This window comes from Heloderma suspectum, chromosome 15, assembly GCF_057233095.1.
Source record: "Heloderma suspectum isolate Gila_16-S chromosome 15, 16-S_ref, whole genome shotgun sequence".
In the NCBI taxonomy this organism is placed as follows: domain Eukaryota; kingdom Metazoa; phylum Chordata; class Lepidosauria; order Squamata; family Helodermatidae; genus Heloderma; species Heloderma suspectum.
In genome coordinates, this window is record NC_139472.1 from 21,552,314 (window position 1) to 21,579,045 (window position 26,732).

At 49.2% G+C, this 26,732-nt stretch overlaps 1 protein-coding gene across 7 annotated transcripts in view; it reads left to right on the forward strand.

Moving 5' to 3' along the window:
- The window catches only part of KCNAB2 (potassium voltage-gated channel subfamily A regulatory beta subunit 2), a 134,710-nt gene that overhangs the window by 61,670 nt on the left and 46,308 nt on the right, over positions 1-26,732 (forward strand). For 4 of the 7 annotated variants that reach the window (XM_084822085.1, XM_084822087.1, XM_084822084.1 and 1 more), the window contains one exon: positions 694-735. The exons of the other annotated variants lie outside the window; for them this stretch is intronic. In XM_084822085.1, coding sequence (XP_084678211.1) covers positions 694-735 — 42 coding nt within the window. The remainder of the gene's footprint in view (positions 1-693; positions 736-26,732) is intronic. 7 annotated transcript variants of the gene reach the window in all.

Sequence of the window (26,732 nt, forward strand, 5' to 3'; positions counted from 1 at the left end):
CTGTGAACTCAGATGCCCAACTGAAGTGCAGACCTCTTCTACTCCTGCGAAAAACAAAGACATAAGAAAAAATCCAGAATCCATATTGGCCAACTCAAAGGTCACCCCAAAGTGTGCAAGCTTTCTTGATCTCCAGATCTCTTCATCAGCCAGGATGCTACAAAAAGCATGTTAGGGGTGGGAGGATAGTCAGGGGAGAAAGGCTGACCAGATGTTGTAGTCATGATGTCTGCACAGTCAGAGTCTCAAGGTGATACAGAGGAGGAAAGTTTGCAGACATTCAAGTTGGGCTCTGCCAGGTGATGTGATGGTTTCAGGTTTCAGTGTCTCCTAGAACCACTGGGTAGAAGGAAGTCTCAGACAATTGTAGATCCTCCATTTTTGAAACTATAAAATCCAGCTGTTAATTCAAAACTGCCTGCATCCAGGGGGAACCAGATAGGTTCCTTGGTTGATGGAAAACAGAAATAGAAGGAGTCGTCCACTTGGTGGCGCTGTTGCAAACACTTTTACTAGCACATCCTTCCCAGAGAAGAAGCAAATGAGCATAACATCTTGGACTGGAAGCCCAGAGAGGTCAACGTAGCGCAAGGGGAAAGCCTGTTAGCCTGTGTGTAGGGTCCCTGTTTGGTTTTGCTCTTTTACCGTGACCTGTGGAACATTTCTTCTTTCTTTCCCTTTTGCTGTCGGAAGCGCTCGCTACGGGAGTCCCAAAAGACAGCTCCAGTTTTACAGGTAATGGTGTCCTTTTTCTTCTCTTTTCTCAATGCGCCATGCACCTGAATCACCAATGTGGGCAGGTGAATGTCAGTCCATTGCGGCTCACTTTGCATCTCCCCCTGATGCACTGCTCAAGGACTCCTGTGCCTTGACAAGGAGTCTGGCAGGCAGAAATACGACAGGTACATTTCTCCCCATCACGTCATCTCTGCTTCTGGAAATGATGGCCCTCTGGAATTTCTGCAGCTGTGTGGTTGTTAAGAGCACAGGAAACCTGCAGGGGAAATGAAACGGCAAACTGACATTGGTTACAGCAGCCTTCTCCAACCTGGCGCCCTCCAGATGGGTTGGACTACAACTCCCAGCATCCCCAGCCTGCCAGGGATGCTGGGAGTTGCAGCCCAACACATCTGGAGGGCACCAAGTTGGGAAAAGCTGGATTACACTATTTTGGGTGGCTTTGTGGCTTGATCAGAGACCAAGGACCTGAAGTGGGTTTCCCAACGACTGGTTTGCTGAGCGCATGGAGTGGCATTGTTCTGTTATGAGGACTGATGCTCTTCCTGGCTAGCTTTCAGAGGTGAGCTGGGCCCCTCTCTGGTTACTTCTCAAAGGTTGTATACTTGCCACACCTCTTCACTAAATGTTGATCTGCTGCCCACCAGTTTCATAAGCCAAGGACGTAGGGCAGCTGTTTCAGAAAAATACATGTAAACCCAACTGATCCAAGTTGGTAGCCATTCTTAGGATAACTCCTTTCAGATGTGGCAGAATTAAGCCTGGAGGAGCTTCCTTATATAGAGTACCCTACTACCTATCTAGAATGAGTGCATGCATGCGTGGTCCATCTGTATGATAGTCCAGACTACCTTGTTAACACAAACTAATGAAATTTGAAATGTCTGCTTGCGATTGAAAGAACATACATAATGAAAAGAGTACTGAACCTGGTGACTCCCTTCTGCGTGCTGCAGCTTTCAAAGGAAACATGCATTTGCAAATGTAAAGAATTTCTGCTGTAGCTTTGTCCACCAAACATAATTGCATATTCTTGTGTAAAAAGGGAAGGGGGGAGTAGAGCTTCATACATGATTATTCAGAAGTAAGTTCCACTAAGTTCAATGGGACTTGCTCAAAGTAAGTGTGTCTAGGATTGCAAGTTTCATGTCTTGAATCAAGGAAGGTTCATTTGTTGCCTAAATGAACTTTTAATTTTTGTATTACATCGTATGAGCCTGGAATTTGTTTGTTTGCTTGACTTGTATCCCACCTTTCTAGCAGTAATGGCACCCAAGACAGCTTACAGTCACTAATAGAACTTGATGAAAACAATAATAAAATAAATACATTAAACACAATTAAAAACAATTGAAAACACAACAGCAACAGAGTAAAAACAGCCTCCATCCCAACAGGCCCACTTACACACCAAAGGCCTGCTTGAATAAAGTGGCCTTTGCTTCGCCGGTGAAAGGATAGTAGAGAGGAAATGAACCTAGCCTTCCTTGGGAGGGAATTCCACAGCCAAGGAGCGGCCACCAAGAAGGCCCTATTTTGCATTGTCCTCAGATGCACTTCTGAAGGCAGCGGTCTTGAAAGAAAGGCCTCTCCAGAAGATCTTAAGAACTGGGCAGACTCGTTGGGGAGAAGGCGGTCTTTGAGGTAGCCTGGTCCCAAGCCATTTATTCATTCATTCATTCATTCATTACATTTCTATACTGCCCAATAGCCGAAGCTCTGGGCGGTTGACAAAAATTAACTTTGCAACAGAAGTGGTCCATATACAGCCTGTTAGGCCTCTTTAGTAGGTTAACAAGTCACAGTACTTCACGCTTCTCCCACTTCTGAACTCCACAGTTCCCCACTCATCTCATTATAATGTTATATTGACCTGGTTCACATGTAACGTGAATTTATGGGTTGTTTAATCCATGAATTGGCGGGGCTGCATTGGAGTGAGCAATTGCCCCCTTCATGCCCACCACCTCCACTTTGCAACTGCTGTCATCAACAACCGAGGAATGCCCCGCCCCCGGCCACCCAATGCAACATGCAAACCCAGAACCCTAGGCCGCTGAAGGACAAACAGCCCAGAGTGTTAACCTTACAACAAACCATGGGTTCGAAGTCTGGGCTGCCTATCCCCCAACAACCAGAGCACCAGGTCCACAGGTCACACCCAGGAACGGGGCACCCCTGGGCTGCCAGCAAAACCAGATGCAGAAGCAGAAGAGCATTTACTTGGTCCTGCACAGCGCAAACAACCCATGGGTTGTCATCGTGGGTGGACCGTGCCATTATAGTATTTCCCTTTGCACAGTCCTTCTCCCGGTTCAGGAAGACGAGCACCTTCAGCTCGGAAGGGAAGGAACACCTCTCCTTTTGCTATCCGTATTACGGCTTCAACTTCCGTTAACACAAAAGAACAGCCTCTCTTATTATCTGAGACGATGAGCGTCTCCCCTCCAAATTGTCAGAGAACAGAAGATCCAAAACATAATGTGAAAACTGAACCTCTAAGCTAGGCAAGAAGCAACTGCTTCCAGAAGGAACAAAAGCAATCCGAACGTTCAGGTCAGTTCAAGGTAACTGCCTCTCTCCTTGATCTCCACCACCTTGCCTGTTTCTACGCTGGTGACTTAAAAGAAAGTACCACCACCTCTTGATCTATGCAAGCCTTTAATTGCAATTCACAGTGGGGGCCTGAGCAGAAGGCACCATATCCCTGTTTCGCTACCTCTGCAAACAGCTGTCAGTATGGTGGTTTCAAATCCTCCATGACCCAGAGGTGTAGATGGAAAATGCTGTCAGCTACAGGAAAAGGGCGATGGGCCTCCCGTTAGGTGTCACTTCTGCCCCTAGGCCGGACAGGCCCATCACTAGGGCTGTACGGTCTCCGAGCTAGAAGGGACAGGAGAATCCCCCCGCAGCAAAGCACAAGGATGCAACCAGCTTAGTGTATCTCTACTGTCAGGTGAAATCGTCCAAGGGCAGCCAATGTTCTGCAAGGAATCAGGAGGTCTATTTCCCCCTACAAGGCTGCACATTATTCCTCAGGCAGAATTCCCTCTTCGCAGGAAGGGATTTATTCCTGTTGACACTGGCACCTCACGTTATGCTCTGGAATAGGTTAGGAGGAGCGGTCAGCCATGGAATGAGAGCAACAGACCTCAAAGCAAGGATCGCTCCTCTCACCAGGCAAAATAATCTCACGACTGAAGTCCGTCCGCACAGCGCTGGTAGCACACGAGGCCCCACACTCACAGAACGGAGCAGGCATTTCCCTCCTCACCCCGGAATGAGCGATCTCCAAGGTGGCTTTGGGCCTGCAAGGTGCGGGAGATCTTGTTATTCTCCTTCCCCTACCCTCTCCATTGAACCGGGGAGGGTCGGGTCCTTCCGCTAAGCAAAAGGTGACGCCTTGTGTCCCCTCCAAACCTGAAATTTCAGGTTTGAGGACAATGAGAATCTGTTTGGATCCTCATTCTGGTGAGTACAACACCACCAGAAAAATAAGGCCGCACGTTCATGGAGGGGTGGCCCTATCCCTGGGAGAGGAAGAGCAAAGAGCATCCAGGCAGTACTGTGGTATGACCCCTGATCCAAATACTTTGAATATCACAAGCTGGGCTCCCTTTGCAAACCTGGAGAACTAATGAGGGGTGGAAAATGGGGCAGAAGCACTATGCCTGCTATGGGAAGGATCAGCAACTTCCTGCCTCACCAGGGTTACCAACTGACCGGGGGAATGATTTTTAAAAAGATGCGCTGAACTGCATTAGGCAACAGCCAATAAGAAGCTGCACCTGTGCCACACTGCCTGACGTACTGCCCTCACTAAGCCTCTGAGCAAGCTGGCTTTTCATCTACCATCTAGAAAACTTTGTTAAAATAAAACATTACATGGGTTAATATTATTTCAGTCACTCTCGATATAGGACATGACCTTTGATACCCATTTCGTGCCTGGGACAGATGCTCTAATTGCCCACTACAGATAAAAAGAGGCTCAGATGATGCAGCAACAGTTTGCACAAGCTCTGTTGCTGTAGAATATAGTGGCTGCAATCCAGTCATAGAGTTAAGCATGTGTTAAGCTGGGGTGGGCCGACTTCAGGCTTGCGGGATCTGCCCTATTGCTAGAACTCTTGAGATCCACCAACTGAAGCCGGGTGCAAAAGACATACACTTTTAATTAAAGGATTCTGAGCCCAGGTATGTGTTGTGAGCACCAAACCAAATGGTGCCCACAGCCCTTCCGCCCCCAAATCCACTCCTGATTACCCCTCTCACAAGCTTTCTTCATTTCAGCAGTATAATTTAGGGTGAGGGGTCTGCTATTCCTAAACAGTTGGGAGTCCAGAAATCTTGCTGATCTACTGCAGATCACCCACCGAGATCAACCAGGAATCCAGACCTACCTCTGCCCACCCCTGGTTTAAACCCATTGATCTCAACTGGCTGAAGGGTTGGACTAGACAGGACATTAAGGGCACAATTTGATGCATGTTTAGACAGAAAAAAGGCCTACAACTCCCAGCAATCCCCAGCCAGTCGTGCTGGCTGGGGAATACTGAGAGCTATAGGACTTTTTTTCAGTCTAAACATGCATAGAATAGCGCCCTAAATGAATTATTGCATAATAACAACAACAACAATAATTTGAAAATATCGAAAGGGGGTCATCAGGATGTCAGCTGGTGGAGGAAAAGTTCGACTCCATTTACCACCATGTCCAGTTTGGCTTGAAGTGTGTTTAAGTTTGTGTTGGATTCAGTCCAGTCAGTATTGTATGACCTCACTCAAACTGAACCAAGTGGTCAGTCAAGCCAGTGACTGTTTCCTCTGTGCACCGGGATCTGCCCAGCATCTCAGGGAAAAATCCGTTCCCTGCGACTTCCTAGCCTTGTCACTCTTGTTTCTTTCCTTTTTAAAAAACAAAACCTGTTTATACAGTGTCAGTGTACATGGTGCTTTTCAGAGCAACATCACCAAAAAAACCAAGGCCCCTGGAGCAAGGCATTTACAGTTTACATTTCAACACTGTCAGTAAGGGCAAGAGAAGTCATGGCCAGGGCTCATGGTTGGACATGAGTAAATGCAGCAGCATCAGTTAGTATTTAAGAGTACATCATCTGTGGGCATGGTTCTTTGTACAATCACATCTGCAAGAAAGGAGAGGCAAGTCTCTGCCCTTAGGACCTTACAGTTTGAATTGGGGATGGGGAACCTTTTTCAGCCTGGGGGCCAGATTCCATTTTTGGAGACATTTTCAAGGGCTGTATTCCAGTGGTGGGCAGGGCTGAAAAGAAATCTGCATTCCATTCTTACCCATTTCTATTAAGAAGCACGTCTACTCAGAGGTCAGTGTGAGCAATGTGGGTTCCTGCACCTGTATTGGAGGCACAGGGCTGGCAGGGGGGGGGGGGGAGCTGCTAGTCTGGGCTCTCTGATGGTGGCTGTGGCCTGTAGCCTCTTGATCATCTTGGTTGCCCTTTTCCACACCTTTCCCAGCTCTGCAGTATCCCTTTAGAAGGGCAGTGGCCAAAAATGCACACAGCATTCCAAGTGTGGACCTGGGGTGGGGAAACAGGCATCAGGTTTGGGGTGAACCAAAACGGGCCCTGCTCATTGCAGAAGGATCAGCCCCACAGCCAGGCGCACCAGGAGGGTTCAGGACAACGGATCACCTGAGCTCCCCAGTTTTAGCTCTGTGTCAGCATTTTGAAGGCCTCGAGATCTTTGGGCAACACGTCAAGCGCAGGGTCCTTTGCGGCCAAGGACTGCCCTGGCAGAGCTAGGCGTGCCTCTTCCAGCACGCAGGGCGCTGCGTGTCTGCAGTGATGTGTTGGCAAAATCCAGACCAATTAGCTTTTCCCCAGAGCAAGCCCGGGAGGCAGTCCAGGGCCCTGTTAAGCTGGGGAAGTGCATTAAGAGGAGGATAAAAGGCAAAATGGTCCCTCCCGGTCATGTTGACCATCTCAAACAGAGCCACTTAGCCTGGGAAATCTCCACATTAGTGGAATGGCTGCCCAGGGAAAATACCACCAGCTGGGCTAATGGAGGCTGGCGCTGGGCTCGCTCTGGGCATGGAGGCTCTGATGCCGAAAACACGTACACCAGTGGAGGCTGGTGGCTCCGATGTCCGTGGGGCAGTGAATCCGCTCCGGGTTTCAGTCCGAACCCTAAAGGAGCTCTCCGAGGTGCAGCGACTGCACCTCAGAGATCTCCTTTAGACTTCGGACTGAAACCTGGAGCGGATTCACCGCCCCACGGACATCGGAGCCACCGGCCTCCATTAACCCACACCCGCGCATGGGCGCGTGATGCATGCCCAATGGAATAACTTTTCTCAAGACAAGGACTTGATTTGCATGCAACATCTTTACTCAGGGCGGGCATCAAGAGTGGGCCTGGCCAGGCTTCTGCCGAGGGTCCACACTCCAAACGGGGACCTCTGACGAGAGTTCTCTGCACTTGCTCCACCATCGCAAGCTGCTTGCTCACCTGCCTCTCACTCTGGCCCAGCGACAGTGGCGGCAAGAAGGAGGAACAGGAGATGCTGTGGCCCGCTGGCTCAGCAACACTCTGCCCGTCCAGCAGGCCAGTGGCAGCAGTGGGGAGGGGGCAAGAGCAGCTGGCGGCCATGGCAGCGAGGAGGTGGGCCCACGTACAGAGAGGGCCCATTGAAGGCGTCTTGCCCAAGGTCCCAGAGCACTGCCTCTGCTTCTTTCTCTGTCAAGTGTTGAGCTGCCTGTCGGGCTGACTTTCTCCAAGTTCCAAAGTAGGACACAGAGCAGCCTTTGCACCTGCCAAGCATCTCTTGGGCATCCCAAGGGACGACTCTTGAACAGCTTTCGCAATGAACACAATTGGTGGGGTGCAGGGTGGGAGACAGGCCCCTGGCCCGTTTGGCTCAATATTGTCTATGCTGACTGGCGGTGGCTCTTGGGGGTTGCAGGCAGGGAGTGTTTCCCGACCCTACCTGGAGATGTTGGGCTTTGGACCTGGACTCTCTCGCATGCAAAGAGTGCGCCCTCTCACTGAGCTATGGAAAACATCAGATTCCGGTCCTCGTGGTTCCAGATAAAGGGCTGATCTGGATAGCTTAGTATTATCTGCACCGGCCTTCCCCAACCGGGCGCCCTCCAGATGTGTGGGACTACCGCTCCCTTCACCCCCAGATGGCTGGGGGTGATGGGAGGGGTCAGAGAAGGCTGATCTACCGTGACTGGCGGTGGCATTCTAGGGTTTCAGCCAGGAATCTTTCCCGACCCTCGCTGGAGATGCCAGGGATCCAACGTGGATGAAGCAGCTGCCCCAGCACTGAGTTACAGCCCTTCCCCAACTCAGAGATGTCATCAGCTGGAATTTGTGACTGGCATTTGGTCTAGGAAAGGGCCACAAAACGATCTGGCGTTGGAGCAGGAAAGGCAGAGGCATTTGGGATGTTTTAGCTTAGGAAATGAAGAAAACAACCAAAGATGAGGAAGTGGGGAACTCAATAGAGGGGTCTAAAAATGCTCTCTGTGGAGAAAGTGAATAGAGAGAAGACGTTCTGCTCTCATAATAGTGGGATTCAGGGCCCACTATTGAAATTGTTGGGTGGAAGATTCAGGACAGGGAAGCGAACGCCCTTCTTCAGACACACAGACTTAATGTACGGGAGCTTGGCATCTCCAGGGAGGGCAGGCACAGCCCCCGTCCGAAACCCCGGAGAGCTGCTCCCCATCAGTGCAGACCAAGGTGGGCAGAAAGTAGATCTCCAGATGTTTTGTACTTCAACTCCCAGCTTTCCTGGCCTGGCTGTCCAGACAGGAGCTTCTGGGAGTTGAGGTTCAAAACATCTGGAGATCTGCCTTCTTTTCACTGCTGGTATAGACAATCCTGGGGCAAAGGTCTGACTTGGAAGCTTGCAGGACACCCTCTGAGAATAAGAAAAGCACAGGCCCTTTACATGAAAGGCTGTTGTTCAATGGTTGAGCGGGTTCTTTCCATGCAGAAGTTCCCGGGTTCGACCCCTGGCATCTCCAGGTAAGGGTGGGGCAAAGACACCTGCCTGAAACCCTGGAGAGCATTGCTGCCTGTCACTGCGTACGGTACAGACCCAGATGGACCAAGGGCCTGACTCTGCATAAGGCCACTTCCGAAGTTCCATGCAAGTGAACTGGAGATATTCACCAGCAATATCTCCATCTTCATGTAAATACATGAATTTGTGCTGGGCTTGGGGAGATCTTGTACCGTACTAAGACAATGGGAAGGGGAGGCTGGAGCACCTTCCCACATGACTGGGCTGCCCAGTGCCAGGGGGAGAGTCTAGGTTTTACCCCTCCACAATGTGCTCCCCAACCACAGCTCCTTCCTTGTCCCCATTGGAATGAACGGCAGCCATTCACTCAGGTGATAAAGTAAACAGCTCGCCATCACGTTGGGGGCTAAACTAGCGTGCGTGTGTCCCCCACCCCCACCCGGTGACCCTCAGTCATTAAAAGCCAAGTATTCTCTTATCTCCATGGCCTGGTCATGCCTCAAAGTAATCCTGGAAACCAGCTTTTAGATAGACAGCAAATACCGCCGACCGTATCAGCAGGCGCTAGACAACAGCTTAAAAATTAAACTTCAGCCGGCCAATTTTGGTGTGCCTGAGTTGAGCCTGAGTGGACCAAAAGGCGCACACTGTCCGAAGAGTGTTCCCTGTCACCCGAGAGAGAAATAATTACACTGCATTTGCTGAGTAAGTGAAACGCTTCCAGGATGGTCCGATCATCAACTGGTTTCTCTCAAACAAGGGCTCGAGTTTGACTAATGGCAAAGCTTATAATGGAGACGAGTTTTATTTGGCTGCTTGATTTGTGGATGTCAAGGGAAGGGATTCGTCCTGTCCTTGGCCAAGCTATTCCTGGTTCACTCCAGCGCGAGTGGAGAGGACCACTGGACCGTCGTGAGCCATCCATCAACCTGTCTCACGGTCTCGGCCGGCGTTGTGACAGCCCATGAGCTCCGCAAGGCACCTTCGCCCCGCGCCTGACGGGTCTCCGCTAATAAAAAGTGAGCGATTGATGCCAATCCTCATAAATCGGTTGCTTCTCTAAATGCTTTTAGAGCAAGAGGAGATCCTGAATAATTTAGCTCTCGTTTGCTAAGAAGGAGGGAGGGAGGAGAGGCCTTAATAGGTCTAATGGGTTTGCTGCTAAACATCGTGGGCCCTGGAGGGCTCTGCCTCAGTCCGCGATTGCTTTTGACGGTTGGAGTTGACACTCCCCTAATGAAAGCCCCGCCTGTGGGCTAGTTAAGAGCCGCGGGTGGAAAAACCTAATAAGCTAGAGCTTTTCTTGAATGAGCAGGCTTCCGGAAAAACAGGTGAGTTGGTACTGGAGCTTTCAGGACCAGAGCAGGAGACAGTTCTTGTTGAGCAGGCTGAGACGGTTGTGCTGTTTCCCAAGAAAAATGCCAGCGTTGCCCCGGTCTTGTACGATGGAGGCTCTGTTGGGGGAGAAGAGCCGCTCCTTCAGTTAGGGCTTTGAGAATCCAACTTCAAGTTCAAAGGCGTCAGGTCCCTGGGCTGTTCTACATCTTTCTAGAACTTTCCTCGCTCACACCGCCGGTATCCAAGCATCCTGTCTGTGCAGTGTTGTGGCTGTTTACATTTGAGGAATAAGGAAGGAGCACCTCTCACACGGCAAGGGAGCAGGTTTTTGTAAGCCGTATAAGGATGGAGCGTTTGAAAGTTATCGGATAGGCAAGCAATTTTAGCCATGGGAGGAATTGCTTAACATGGGGCAGGCGGCAGAGGGACAGGATGCAGAATGGAACGGAGATATGCCGAACTGTAGTCAACGCACCTTTGCTTCATAGGAGAGATTGTTCCCTTTCGTTGCCTGAGGTTAAGCATGCTGACTCAGAATTAACTCATCCCAAGTTCAGTGGGACTTGCTTTTAGTAGTATGCATAAGATTGCAGGATCAGGATCATTGCTTTGCAAGTTTTTAGAAGAGGAACAATGCAGCTACCAGATATTTGCTTCAAATCATTCTTGAAATGACTGCTAGCATTTAAATAGTGCTGTTCACACGTTATTCCCTACTGCATGTTTGGAAATGTTCTGTTAGGTTTTGTTTGTGTGCATGCATGCGTGCGTATGAAAATGGTTTCTTTCTATTTCTGATTATTGTTTTCCTTAAATTTTCAATTTGTGCTGTTATGTGCCATGCCTTGTTTCTAATTATTATTTGAAATATTATTTTACTTTAATTAAGAACCCCTGCTGTCCTTCATCCATTAGACCACACATCTGTCAAACATGGCGGCTTGGAGTCTTTCCTCATAACTTGACCACACATGCAGGATCAGTGAACACCTCTGAGTTACTTGTTCGAGGACTTTAAGAGCCATTGTGGGGTAATCGCTAGAGTGTTGGACTGAGGAAAGCTGGATTTGAATCCCTACCTGGGCTTGAACCTTGCGGGATGCTCTTGGACAGGTTACTGTCTCAGCCTAATCTACCTAAGAGGGTTGCTATGAGAATAATCTTCCACCCTGAGCATCTTGAAGGAAGGGCAGCATACACAGGCGGGGAAAAGCAGGAAAGGGTGGATTCTCTCTTCCCCATCATTTATATAGGGATGGAGTCGTTATTCTCAGTTGTAATTTCCAGAGGCGTATCCGTGTCAGTCTCTTGCAGCAAAACCAACCAAGCCTGTTATGGCTCCTTAAAGATGAACACATTTATGGTGGCATAAACTTCAGTGGACTGCAGTCCACGTCAACAGATGCAAGTCAATTTTAAGGCTGTTAATGTTCTATATATTTTAAATTGTTTTATTGTGTGTTGTTTGGTTTTAGTTTTTGTGAACCGCCCAGAGAGCTTCGGCTATTGGGCGGTATAGAAATAAATAAATAAATAAATAAAAATAAATAAGGCTGTTAGCTTGTGTAGGTAGCATTTGATTAATCTAGAATAACTGCCACCTACCCTGTTCCTACCACCCTTGCATAGTTTAGAATCTCCTTGGTTTAAAGTGAGAATAGGTAACTACAGGCCAGGGGGCCAAATTCAACTCCCCGTGCTTCCCATCTGACTCAAGTACAGCTCCTGATCCCAAGGACACACAGTGTGTGTGTGTGTGTGTGTGTGTGTGTGTGTGTGTGTTTTCAGCCACTTCATCTCAAATTCAAACTAGGAGTTCTGGGGAATTTTGTTCAGACTGACCTAAATTGCACTTTATAATGTTATGATGCAATTCCTAGCTCAATTTTTTAGAAAAAGAATACAAAAATATGTCATCTAGGGTACAAGCCTATGCATGTTTAGACAGAAAAAAGCTTTCTGGGAGTTGTAGGACTTTTTTCTGTCTAAACATGCATAGGATTGCAGTCTTACGGGGGAATGCATCTAAAAATGCATGCTTTAGGAAAATGCATACAAAAATGTATATTTTGGTGGGAAGTGCATACAATTTAAACGTGCGTTTTAATTTTTTAATGACCAGAAAACGGGAAGGAAGAGATTTGCAAAACTGACACAGACCGGAAATATACTGATCCACTCATCCCTATCAACTAGAGATGGATAAATCTTTCAGTTTCCCATTTTTTCAATCTCCAATTTGGTTTGGCAGAAATGTTGCAATTAATTTTTTTTAAGTTTGCATGAAAATGCAGAAGCATTTTGTGCACATTTCTCCAAATACATGCACTTTTTGGTTAATACACGCACTTTTTGCAAATAAATTTCCTAACAGAATGCATTTTTAATGTTATTTCCCCTAATAAACACATTTTTAAAGCATTTTTGGATTGGAGAACTCCATCGCAAAATTCAGAGAAGTACGCATTGTGAAAGATAATTGAATTTCAGTTTGCATTGTGGTTTGAAAGGGCTAAATTCAGTAAATTCACAGTGAAATGTGAACTGAAGAATTTTGTCCCTCAACACTAGTTGCTACCCAGGCAAAGGGCTCTGCACCCTTCTCCTCTGCAGTGCGAATAGCAAGAGAGGTGTGGATGAAGGCCTTTGTGCCTACCGTGCCCCCAGTTGCTCAGTCAAGCCAAGACAAGGGGAAATAATTATGAGCAGATGAGATGTCGAAAGGAATTGCTGTGCTTAAGCCTGTGTTTCTGTCCACCTGGTGGAGAGACTCAGAGCCCTTTGCTGGCGTCTTTGTGGGAGTAAACCAATGGGTGGAGTGCAGACCTTCAGCAATTTCCTAGTTGAAAATTTGTTCCTTGTTTTAAAAATTAGTTGCCAGGCACAGGGATGGTTAGAATCTAAAGCATCCTTCCCCAAACTGCCCCCCTCTGGATGTGTTGGACTACAACTTCCTTCATCCCAGGGCTGGCTGGAGATGATTGGAGTTGTAGTCCAACAAATTCAGAGGGCACCAGCTTGCAGAAGGTTGATCGAAACATGCAGTTCCTGCTGAGTTCATCAACTCTGCCTACCAAGTCACTCCAAGAAAAAAAGCTGTTCGGTTGAGGCTGTTTTGATAGGAATTCCCACCCACCCACCCACCCACCCACCCCTGGTGTCTGCTCACTGCTCCAAAATCATTATTTTGTGATGGGAGAGAGAGCCAGTGGGTGTCACGTCAGACTGTTAAAAAATGATGAAGCCTGCTGTGCACGAGCCGACGTGATCCAGCCGGCTGTGTCTACCTGCAGGGGGTTGCGGAGGGATGCCTGTCGTGATTGAAACTTTTTACAAAACTTATCTGTGACCTGTGTCCCCCACTACCCCGCCAAAACCAGCACCACCTTTCCCTGCTGGTTCCTGCTTTCTTCCCACCAGCCAGGTCAAACAGGATTGAACCTTGCACTGTGGCAAAGGGGCATTCGGAAGATTTGGGCACGGCGCAGGCTCAAGTGAGTGTGAAAAGCTGTAGAAAAGGGCAACCACCATGCCCTTTCCCAGGATGAGAGGCCATTTGGGGCTTTCTAGAAAGGGCATTATAAAATGATGCATGGAGTGGAGAAAAGGGGAAAGAGAGGGAGAGAGAGAGAGGTTCATCCAGTGATTAGCAGTACATTCAGCACAGCAAAAGGAAGTCCTTCCTCATAAAGCACACAGTCCGTTTATGGAATTTGCTACCAGAGGAAGCCATGAAGATCGTGGGCTTTGGTGGCTTTAAAAGAAGATTGGGCAAACACGCTGGACTGCAGGCCCTGAAAGCTTCTCCAAGATGGAAGTCGCCCTCCAGCTGAAGGAGATTCAGCGCCCCTGGTTTAGGGGCAGTCTGTCTCCGAGGACGATTTGCAGGGCACGCAGAGTCCCTTCATGCCCTGTTGGTGGGCTGCACGGAGGCATCCAGCTGGCCACGGCTGGAGCCACTCTGCTGTCCTGGGCGCACCTTTGGCCTGGTCCAGTGGCAGGGCTCCTCTGATGCCTCATGTGTGTTTCCGCCCTTGCTTCGGCAGAGAGGCCGCAGTGAGAAGAAGCTGGGGGAGGCCATTGCCCCTGCCTGCCAGCCTGAGGATATAAGATGCCTGGAGGAGGGAGACCCCTCTCCCCCAAACAGTCCTCCCCGTCGGCCCGCAGTCCTGCAACCACCTGTGCTGTCTGCTGAAGCAGGAGGTCCCAGGATTTCAGGGCAGCTCCAGGGCAACCAGCGGTCCCGTTTCCAGGCTTGGCTTCTCCGGGGCTGAGATGGGCAGGTACTCCAAGCAGACGGGAGGCAGGAAGATGCTTCACACCGAGTGAGACCTTTGGTCCGCCTAGCCCAGCACTGTTGATGCTGACAAATGATATGGCACCTACTCGGTGAGGGAGGGCCTGCGCACAGCAGGGCCCCGATGGGCTCTGCACCCCAAAGGTGCATTCTGGGGGCCACCCTCGAAGGCGCTTGGTCTCCGAGGGATCTTGCTGTGGATCTCAGTGCTTCGTGGGAGAGCTCTGGGGGCTCCCTGAGGAGGTCCTTGGTCCCCACTGACCGAGGCCCGTTAGAGGCGCCCTCTGCGCCAGAAACCCTGCCGGGGGGCGGGGAACCAGGAGCTGGCTTCCACGACATGATGGTCACCATGCAGGACGCGCCACCCAGCCAGAGCACCATGCGTCCATTTTCCTTTTCTTGTGGTGATGGGGTGCAGCTCGCACAGTGAGCAATTCCACACGTTGGCTTCATGGAGCACTTGCACGTCAGGCCTCCCACAGGGAAGATCCAGGCTCCTCCTTCGGAGAATGCTCCCCTGGGCTCACTGTTCAAGTGCAGCAGACAGCCTCTGTGAGTGCGGGGGGGGGCATAAAAAGGGGCGTGTGCAGACAAGGCAAGTGGAAATTGAAAAGGCTCCCCGGGCGCATTGACGTGAGTCTGCTTGGAGGTTTTCGGTCGCTGCGTCAGCATCACCCAGATGTTCGGAGCGCCTCTGGCGTTGGCTGGAGCTCAGCAGACCAGGAACAAAGGGCTGAGAAACTGTCATCGCTACGCGCAATAATTCAGTCTTGCTCATCCCAGCAGCCTCCAGATGTGTCAGACTGCAGGTCCCATCATCCCCAGACAGCACAGCCAGTGGCCATGTGTCGGTCTGCAAATCCAACAGCCATGGCTGGGAATGATGGGAGTTGCAGTCCAACACATCTGAAGGGGGCCAAGCTGAGGAAAACAGCTGTAATTCCTCCAAGTAGTGTAGGACAGCAGGTAGTTTGGGGCAGGAGTTCTAGGCAGCATTTCCCCTTGTCTTGTCTTGTCTTGTCTTGTCTTGTCTTTAGTCTTTTATCCTCTCACCAGCCCTGCAGAGTAGGAGAGAGAGAAAGGGAGACGGGTCCAAGGTCACACAGTAAGTTTTGGAAGGATTCGAACCCAGCTCAGCCTCTTCGAACTCCAACATTCCAGCCACCCCAGCTCTCCTTCAGTGCTTCCGTCTTGACTTAGTTATTGGTTTGTTCCTTCCCAGCGTGTGCGAGCTGAGCAGTGCTCCCGCCTAGCCTTCCCAGAACCTCTCCCCACAACACCTTCTCTCCTTTTGCAGCTGGGACGCTGCAGCTGAAAGATGGCTACTTACCCAGGGCCACACATCAGGGCAGATCTGGGGCCTTCGGTACCACAAGGCATGCTGTCGGCTGGTGGCTGAGATGCCTGTTAAAATGAGACATGCCCAGGGAAGGAGAGAGGTCTGTCGTCAGCTCTCATCCAGCTGAACAGAGCATCCATCGTCAGGAGCAGTCTATCAGGGACAAGTAACATCAGGGACAAGTAACAGGGAGGATTCTTTCCTTCACGCCTTGCGTCTGGGCTTCCTGGAGGCATCTGGTTGGCTGCTGGCGGCAACAGGGTGCTGGACGAGACGAGCCTTCAGTCTGTCCTGGTCTTCTGTTCTTCCTGCTCCTCCCATCGCTTTTGGGAGAGGCGGTCTGGGATTGCCAGAAGGAGGCCAGCCCTTGGCTCTTAGTCACGATGGCTAAATGGAGCCTCTGCATTCAGAAGCAGGTACCCCTAAATATTGGATGCTGAGTTGGCTATTGCTGCTAAGAGCTGGACTCTGCATGTCCTGCTTCCGTGCTTCCGGGGCCTCTGGTGCCCCTGCTCTTGACAACGGCTTGGCCTGACCCAGCAAGACCACAGTTATCCTTTTCAAAATGGTTCCAACCAGGCTGCAGCTTTTGGAGGGCCCTTGGGCCCCTCCCTCAGCGAGTCTCCCTTCTCGCTGCTGTTGTCACCGGCCGCTCCTGCTCCCGCTGCTCTTCCTCATCCTGGCTCCCCCTTGCCAGGCAGAGAGAGCCAGGGAGCCAGCCGGCTGTGGCATCTGCCGCTCCCCGTTCTCACCACCCCATTGTCTGGGCCAGAGCAAGAGGTAGAGGAACAGGCAGGTGGCCATGGTGAAGAGGAGGAGCGACTCCAGGGGGCTCTCGTCAGGGGGCCCCTGCCGCGGTGTGGGCCCTCGGCAGGGGCCCAACCAGGCCTACCTTTGACACCAGCCCTGCGACTACGGAGATGCACAGTCATTCAGAGTTCCACCCTGTGATATCGGATATCCACAGCAACTCTTAATAACTGCTGTGCATGCATTGAGCCCCTCCCAATCCAAACGCCAACGTCCTTCCTCCTCACTGGTTGCTTGCGCATCAGTTTGCACACCCAGGTGCTAGAACTGGAAAATTCAGTGCTAATTGCATGTTATCTAATCCCTACACACAGGCTGCAAATAAGAGTGGTGAAGCTGGCAACCTTTTCCCCCACCTCTGTCCCCTGCAGCATAGTGTGAGGGGTTCGCCCTGTATGTGAAGTGGACAAGGGCCTTCCACTCTCCTGTGGTCTTGTCTTCTCTCTCAGGGCAGAGGTGGGAGGGCAGCTTGTCAGTTTCGTCACTGCTCTTTGCAAACGTGGATTGCCATGTACAACGGTGTGCATCCAGTTGTGCATCCAACATGGTGCATCTAATTGTGCATCCAGTTGCACACACAGAGAAAGACAGACAGACAGGGATACACACACACAGATAATATAAAGCTGCCTTTTGGGGGGGCAAACTACTTTGTCCACCTAACCCATTTTTTCTTTATTGAAAATATTACTATCCTAGATTCCTCAAGAAATCTCAAAACAGCTAGCAACAAAAGTAAAACCCTAAGTTAACTATTTAAAAAACATCCATTCCAAAAATATTAAGGCACCAAAAAAGCAGTAGAAGAAGAAGAAGAAAAACAATGACAGCAATACACCACCAGCAGCAGTAGAAGTTATTTTTTTTTAAAGCAGTGAGAGTTAAAACCTGAGCAATAAACTAAACACCCTCCTAAAAAGGGAGGTTTTTACTGCCACATCCCTTTTAGGGTGCAATCCTATGGTCTCTGAAGGACAGAGTACCAACCCACAGTGATGTTGCCCCCTCTTTTATCTGTATAAGTCGTAGTTATGGATTGCCTCTTTCCAGTCAGCAGGCATACCTAGAACACAGACTCATGCAGAAACACAAAGGGCAGACTTCACAGTGAGTGCATACCCTCTCTTAATGCTGCAACCATGGACACACCTATCCTGGAGTAAAACCCGCTGAATGCACTGGGATTTACATCTGAGTAAGCATGCAGGGGATTGTGACCCATCTGAGTGTAAAACTGAAGTGTACCTCCACTTTTGATCCAGATGCCTCGGCTATTGGTAATGCGGGGAACCCCGGCTTAGAAGGATATAGGACCTGGGATGGAAGCCACAAATGGACCAACTTTTTCTACATTGGCCCTCTACAACCTGGTGCCCTCCAGATGTGTTGGATGAAGACTCCCAGCATGCTGGGAGTTTTCGTCCAACATATCTGGAGGGCACGAGGATGGAGAAGGCTATTCTATATCATGTGCCATGGGGGAGAGGGCCTGTGATTTGCACTATTGCTGACCCTCCTGAGATGGTATTACACAGCAGTTTGGGACTGAGCAATCTCTTACCCCTGGGCCCAAGAGACAGACAATGGGGGAAAACGTGTTCCATATCTGATATCGATGATCCCTTTCAGTGCCACAACCAGCTGCTTAACATCCTTCAGCAGTGGCTGGCAATGAATTCTCTCTCTCTCTCTCTCTCTCTGTCCTAAATGGCGGGATTTCAGTGCAATATATTGAAATGAAAGTTTACAGGGATTCTTAGTTCCTCTTGCAGTCTAACGGGTATCAATTCAGCCCTGAGCTTTCTGTGACATAATTATTCCAGAGCAAAGGAGCAGGGTTGGACAAAGGGTCCATCTCGTCCAGCATTCTGTTCACACAGTGGCTAACCAGCTGCCCACAGGAAACCCACAAGCAGGACGCGAGTGCCACAGCACCTTCCTGCCCATGTTCCCCAGCAACTGGTGTACATAGGCCTACTGCCTCTGCTACTGGAGGTAGCATATTGCCATCAGGACTTGTAGCACTGATAGCCTTATCCTTTATCCTCCATAAATTTGTCCAGTCCCCTTTTAAAGCCAAATCGGTGGACATCACTACATCTTGTGCTACCGACTTCCATAGCTGAACTATCTTCTGTGTGAAGAAGGACTTCCTTTTTCTGTCCTGAAAAAAAGCTTCATGGGATGGCCCTGGGCTCTAGAATCATAGAATAGTAGGGTTGGAAGGAGCCTTCAAGACCATCGAGTCTGTCAGGGTAGAATCTGAGCCGATAGAACCCCAGAGCAGTTCTGTTTCTGAGGAGGATCAGCAATCCGTGGGAGAGGAGCCAGCTCATCCCTCACAGGCACAGCAGCTGGCAGAGATTCCTCCTGCCGGCATTCCTGAGATAGATAGTGACCCTGGCAGTGAGAAAGTGTGGGAGGGGGGCTTGCTAGACGCTCGACGCAGACGCAGAGAGCGACGAGCAATGGAGGGCGCAGAAAGGAGGCGTAGTGCCTGTTTGGCGCACAAGTAACAGCCGCGTCCCGAGGACCCAAGGGAAAGAGGGAGGATTTCTCCCTAGCCCATAAGTTCAGGGTCTTCAAGTAATTCTCCTTCAAACGGGGACCAACTGCCTAGCCGGAGCATAGGCTACTCTGCTGTTCATTGCTTAGTCGCTGGTGATTAGCATCTGAAAGAGTCATTAAGTTGTAAAAGGATTAAAGCCTTGAAAAGAATCCTTTTGTCTGTGTCTTGAGTTGGCTATTGGAGTGTATTGAAAGAGGCCGCTAGGGCGCTCCTGACAAGAGTCCAACCCCTGCTCAGTGCAGGAATCCAAGTCAGAGCAACCCCAACAGGTGGCTGTCCATCCTCGTCTTGAATGCCTCCAGTGTGGGAGAGCCCACCACCTTCCTAAGCAATTGGTTCCATTGTTGTATTGCTCTAAGCATCAGGAAGTTTCTCCTGATGTTCAGCTGGAATCTGGCTTCCTGTCACTTGAGCCCATAAGAGGTCCTGGCCTTCCTCTCTGTGACAACCTTTCAAGGACTTGAAGAGCGCTATCCTATCTCCCCTCAGTCTTCTCTCCTCACAGGGCTTTGTTTCCAGTCCCCTCATCATCTTTGTTGCCCTCCTCTGAACCCTCTCCAGTTTGTCTGCATCCTTCTTCAAGTGTGGTGCCCAGAACTGGACACACTACTCCAGATGAGGCCTAACCAGTGCTGAGTAAAGGGGAACTAGTACTTCCCGGGATTTGGAAGCTATGCTTCTGTTAATGCAGCCCAAAAGAGCATTTGCCTTTTTTGCAGCCACATCACATTGTTGGCTCATATTCAGCCTGTGATCTACAACAATTCCAAGATCCTTCTCGCTTGTAGTGTTGTTGAGCCACATATCCCACATCTTGTAACTGTGCCTTTGGTTTCTTTTTCCTAGGTGCAGAACTTGGCATTTATCCCTATTAAAGTTCATTCTGTTGTTTTCTGCCCAGCACTCCAGTCTATCAAGATCACCTTGAATTTTGTTTCTGTCTTCCAAAGTATTAGCTATCCTGCCCAATTTGGTGTCATCTGCAAATGTGATCAGCATTCCCTGTACCTCCTCCTCCAAGTCATTCATAACAATGTGGAAGAGCAGTGGGCGCAGCCCTGCGGTACCCCGCTCGTTCCCTCTCCCCAGTTTGAGAGGATCCCATTGAAAAGCACTCTTTGAGTCCGATTCTGTAGCCAACTGTGGATCCACCTGATCAGTGTTTCATCTAGCCCACTTTGAGCTAGTTTGCTCATCAGGAGATCATGGGGCACTTTGTCGAAAGCTTTGCTGAAGTTGTTGTATATTATGTCTACAGCATTCCCACAGTCCACAAGGGACGTTACTTACGGACTGATTGCTTGATAATCTGCTCCAGAATTTTCCCAGGGATTGATGTCAGACTGACTGGTCTGTAGTTCCCAGGTTCCTCCTTTTTACCCTTTTTGAAGATAGGGACAACGTTAGCCCTCCTCCAGTCATCTGGCACTTCCCCCGTCCTCCAGGATTTCTCAAAGAGAATAGACAGCGGTTCTGAGAGTTCTGCCAGTTCCTTTATGACTCTAGGATGCAGTTCATCTGGCCCTGGAGATTTGAACTCATTCAAAGTCATTAGGTGTTCCTTGACCATATGCCTGTCAATCTCAAGCTGCAATCCTGCCCCTTCAGCCTGTACTTTGCCTTTGCCAGGGGGCTCATAGACCCTCTTTTGGGAGAAAACTGAGCCAAAGTAGGAATTGAGCACTTCTGCCTTTTCTTTGTCATCTGTTATCATTCTGCCATCCTTATTTAATAGCTGAACCACCATTTATTTCCTCTGTCCTTTACTATGCACGTAGCTGAAGAAAGCTTTTTTGTCGCTTTTAGCATCCCTCGCTAACCTCAGCTCGTTCTCAGCTTTAGCTTTCCTGACCCCATCCCTGCAATTCTGTGCTACCTGCCTGTACTCTTCCTTTGTTGCTTGGCCTTCTTTCCACTTCCTGTACGTGTCCTTTGTTGTTTTTAGGTCACCTCGAAGCTTTTTGTGAAGCCACATTGGCTTCTTCTGTTGTCTTCCACCATTTTTTCTTGTTGGAATGGTTTGTAATTGTGCCTTGAGAATTTCCTTTTTTTAAAAACTCCCACCCATCTTGGACTCCTTTTCTCGTTAGAGTCGCTTGCCATGGGACCTTACTGATCATTGTTCTGAGTTTATTAAGATCAGCTTTCCTAAAATCCAGGGTACAGGTTTGGCTACACTCGGCTTTTGCTTCCCTTAGAACCAAGAACTCAAGTATAACATTGTCGCTTTCCCCCAGAGTTCCTGTAACTGCTACTTTACCCACTAAGTCATCTCTGTTGGTTAGGATCAAGTTAAGGATAGCCGATCCTCTAGTTCCTTCCTCTACTTTCCGTAGGAGGAAGTTATCCACCACACAAGTCAGGAATTTCGGGGGGGGGGGGATGTTTTGCAGAATTTGTCTCCCAACAAATATCAGGGAAATTGAAGTCCCCCATTACTACTACATCATGCTTCCTTGAAACATGGGCAGTTTGCTTTTCAAAAGTTTCATCCTCATCTTCTCCTTGATTGGGTGGCCGGTAGTAGATTCCAACCACCATGTTCCTTTTATTCTTTGCTGCATTTCTTTTAACCCAGATGCTCTCGATGGGGCTACCAAGCTCATCCTCCTGTATTTCTGTGCAGAGATAAGTATTTTTAACATACAGTGCAACCCCACCTCCCTTTCTGTTCCTCCTGTTCTTTTTGAACAAGTGATATCCTTCAACTGCTGTATTCCAGTCATGAGAGTCATCCTACCCCACATCTGATCTAGAGGGCCACAAGTTACCCACACCTGTCCTATAGCATAAAGGGACAACTATACAGCAAGAGCATCTGGGACTTGTGAATTGTTATGTTCCCCCATTAATACCTTATTTGTGCGCATCTTCCTTCAGTTTGTTTCAAGGGATCTGAAGCAGAGCGTCAGGTGAACTGAGTATGCGTGGAGGTCCCTATGGAAGAAAAAGGTCCTTAAGGTGCCTGGGTCTCAAGCCATTTGGGGCTTCAAGACCAGCAGCTTCAGCTGAGCCCGGTTCAGTGTTGTTCTCATGGGAACAGCTCAGCTGTGATCCAGTGAACACTGGACAATGCTCAGCCATTTAAGGTGCCCTAATAAGTATTAACCTGTATTTAGGCTGCATCACAAACCCATCCATAAGAACATAAGAAGAGTTCTGCTGGATCAGACAAAAGTCTATCTAGGACAGCCTTCCCCAACCCAGTGCCCTCCAGATGTTTTGGATGATAATTCCCAGCATTCCTGACCATTGGCCATGCTGGCTGGGGCTGATGAGAACTGAAGTCCAAAACATCTGGAGGGTACCAATTTCTTCTAGTCCATCGTCCTGTTTCCAATATTCCAATATTGGCTGATGAGATGCCTCCTAGTGGAGGCAAAATAATTGGACTCCATGACCATTTTACTGGGACTCAAGTCTGATACAAATTTTTTTGTATCTATAATATACTTTTCCTTTTGCCAGGTTAGTTTCCATCGAATTCAAGGGAAATGCAGAGAGAGAGAGATTTGTTTTAATCAAATGTTATTTATGATTGAAAGCCGCCTAGGGTGCCATTTTTCTTGGTAGAAAGGTAGAATACAAATGAAATAAATAAATGCAGGGGTGTTGCCCTTCCTGGACTGATGAAAAGCTGCTGCGTATTAATAAAATTAATAGGTGTTAAAGTCCCAATTTCAGTCAATGATAATCACGTGTTGATGCTGTCAAAGCCCATTTCTCTTCAAGTTTCATTCCTCAGCTTTTTACGTGCCATAAAGAAAATTATTCTGAATAGAATGGCACTAGAATAATTTCTTTTTGCGATTTGTTCAAAATTGCTCTGTGTATCAGCTGTGTTGATGAGAGAAAAGATACAGTAATAATCCATAAAAGGACAAAAATAAATATAAACGTTTTGCAGTCTCAGTGGATGGTTGACATTAGCTAGAATTGATTCCTTGACTCCAAATACCTTATCTGGCCATCAGAATCACTTTCCTCAGACTTCTGTTAGGGAGGATGCGTTGCAAATCACTGTTTAGTGGTAATATGGTAGTCTAGCCATGTTAGTCTGCAAAAACAACAGACTAAGAATCTTGTGGCACCTTAAAGACTAACAAATTCTTCATCGTCGTTATCCCGCAATAAACTCTTAGTCTTTAAGGTGCCACAAGACTCTGTTATTTAGTGGTAGCCTTCTTTCATTTTATGCCTAGCAATTTCCCCCCTAAACATTTAAGAGGGTCACCCTGACTCAGTTGAGGATGGACGAACCGGTCTGTTTCGCTTTCTCTCGCATTAAAAACAAATGGCACATGCTTTCTCTCCCGAATATGAAGAACTTTGCAAATGTTGGTATTTTTTTTTAATAAAACACAAGCTGAAATGAATTACTCACCTGTCTGCAGCAGACAAATTCAAGAGGTACAGTATTCCCAGCACGGAGAGGACCATGTTATAACTGCCTGCTATGTGGCTGTTAAAGATGAGGAGCCTGTCAGAAAAAAAGAGGTGGCAACCCTAATTCAGCACTAACATAGCTGAACACCCAGGGATTCAAACCCGGACTTTGAAGAGCAAAGCACTCGAAGCCCTGGGCCTGTATGGACAAATCTTTGAGTTTCACTTTCTCTGTTTTTTTAAACCGCAAGTTCTTTCCATCCCAAATCTGAATATATTCATGAGTTTGGTAAATGCTGATCAAAACCTAAGTGAAACAAAATCCTCACCCATCCCTAGGCCCAATTTATTCTCCACCTTTCCAAAGTATCAAAAGAGCTGTCAGACATGAGTCCTGCTAAAATGATCATGGAATCCTGTTGTTTTGCTTGTGCTCTCCCGGAAGTCCACCCGAAGGCCATAGAGGCCCTCCCACAGAAGCTGATATCGAGAGGGGAACTCTGAACATGGGGGTTCCATGGGTAAGAGCTGCTGACAGACCCCATGTTTGAGGAGACCCTTGGCAAAGGACTTCCTATTGGCCCCTCTCCTTCATCTGAGGCCCATCTGGCACTCACCTGATGCAGTGGCCGGTGGCAGCAGCAGTACTCTGATAAAGAGACTACTTAAATTCCCACAATGCCCTGGAGCGACACAATATCAGGGGATTGTGGGAAATTATGATGGCAGCTCCCAGACACCCAAGGGGGTGCCATTTTAACTTCCCACAATGTCCCAGAGCAACTTAACATGAAGGATCTTGTGGGACACAGCCCCCGGCACTCAGTGGATTGGACTGCCAGTGAAACGTGTCTAGGGCAGGCCTCATCTCAGGGGTGCCATGGTGCAGGGGGGCCTGGCAACAGCATGGTGATGCCACATGTTGCTGCCAGCTCTGGACAGACCTCTCTTCCTCCAGGAATTTGATGCATCTTCTCTTGAAGAAGGGTCCAAAACCCCACAGGCCTCATGCAGCCCCTGGACCCGGCTTGTATGCCCTCCATGCTCCATACACTAAATCTCCCTCTTGCCCATCAGCAGCACGGAGCCAGCAGTGCTGGTTGTGATCACCTCCTCTTCCGCCCCGCTAAGGCCAGGGCGAGAGCAGTGGCATCTACTGGGGCTCGTTTGTGGCATTCCGGAGACCTCACAGATGATCACCTTGAAATCCTTTGTGATCAAAAACGCAGCCGGATGAGTCAACTATGGATGCTCTACCTGGCCCAATTTTTTTTTCTTGTGTTGGCTTTCTCTGCCTCTGCTCTCCCATGTCCTTTAGTTGGTGTTCTTTCCCCCCCCCTTCCTTACGCTTGTAAAACCTGATCTCAGCATGTGTGGTCAAGAACCTGGTGACACTTTGGGCATCTGGTGCGGTGTTGGATGAAGGTGGGGGAGTCGACTTAGTGATGAGGCACGAGCTCTTAAAATCCTTCGTGAGTTGCCGTCATTCGCTATTGTTGGCGCGTTGAACCCAGAGGTGACGCTAAGCAGATAGTGGAAATCTTTGGGTCCAAACAGCTTCTCTTGGTAAAAGAGCATGCAAGCTTTGAATTATGGTACATTTATCTCCCTGCTGCAAATAGTTTCCCCTGTCCATTCCCACACTTCAGGTTACTGTGAAGGCACGGGATTGGGTTTATTAGTTTTTTCGGGTTAGCTGGCAACTCAAACGGCTGTTCCTTTTCCATCTCTTCCTCTCCTGCCCCTGCCCTTTGGCTCAGATGGGTATAAAAGCCCATTTCCAATGTTCGGTCACACTGTAGAGTGAGCAAAGGACAGATCTTTGGGCAATGCAATGCAAATAAGGCCAATATTGATTTGTAGAGGGGGGCTCACCATGTAACACTGCCCCACCGCCCTGTCCACCCTTCCTTAGTTTTCCCCCCTATACAAGTGAGCAGCTGCCATTTATGGGGGTGTGGGGAGGGAAGCAGCCCAGGGTCCATTGGAGAGGAGAGAACCAGAGGCGATCCAGTTCAAAAGGAGTGTTGGGGCCCCCGATAAAATACCTGGGGCTATTAGAGGGGACCTTTTCTGACCCCACCTCAACTTGAGGGGCCTTGCTGCACACTTTCAAAGGAGTGTCAGGCTTCCACGCCACCCCCCATTTGCCATACCCCTAACTCTCCATCATGTAAGCCCCTTTCATTTGGGATGTCCCATTTACCCTGCTACACTCCAGCCCTACCCCACTGTTGTCTCTTCCGCCTCACTAGCAACTCCACCCTTTTTCTCTGGGTGCCCCTATGAGCCTGGAGTTCATGTTAATACATCACTCACAATGGACAGCTACCTGTATTACAGAGGGGTACTTTTTCCGGTTGGCCCGCTGGAGAGAATTCTCTGCATTTGGTAAACCATGAGCGGGCCTGCCTTAAATTTGCCCCGTATTGCTCCATCGGCATTTGTACGTGGCCGGGCTCTACACAGAGCTCATTTTCCAGTTCACCTGATGATGCACCTATGCAGCTTGCATACTCTGTCACCAGCAGAGGATGGCCTAGACGTGGCAATGGCCTAGCTTTGTGCCTCTCCGTTAAACCGGATGGCAGGGCGGGAGACGAGCGGTCCAGGTTCGTGACGTTGGCCGCGGTGGATTTGTAGCTTTCCAGGGGTGCCTCTGGATAGGAAGCGAGTTCCGTTGCCTGCGGCCAATTCCTTTAACGTCTGGGAAATCCACAGATTCCCCCGTCAGGCAGCATCATGCTGTCCATGACATACAGTGGGAGTCTCCGGAGTGTAGCCAGTGGCAGGTGTCATTCCGAGTGGGGCCTGCATCAGATCCAGCAGACGGACGCGGTGGAGCTGCAGCGGCTCCGGGATGTCCGGGCAGCGGCCCAGGCCAAGATCCGGGAAGAGTTCCTCCGGATGCACGGCCTATCCCTGGAGGAATGCACAGCGCAACAGACCGGCATGAAATATCGGTAAGCAACGCGACTTTTCACGTTGTCTTCCTTGCTGCGGGGAGCCGTGTGCCCTGCTCGCGTCGGCCATTTTGGTGCTTTCCTGAGCGGGGGCTCGGAAATGTGGTGAGCAAAGCATGCAGCTGGTTGACGATCATGGGAAGCAGGATGATGGATTAGGTGGACTTTTGTTCTAATCAAACTACAGGCGTCTTCCCATGCAGGCTTAAAGGCATAATGTAGATTCTATGACCAGGGTGGCAGGAGGAGAGAGAGAAAGAGAGAGGGAGAGAGGGAGA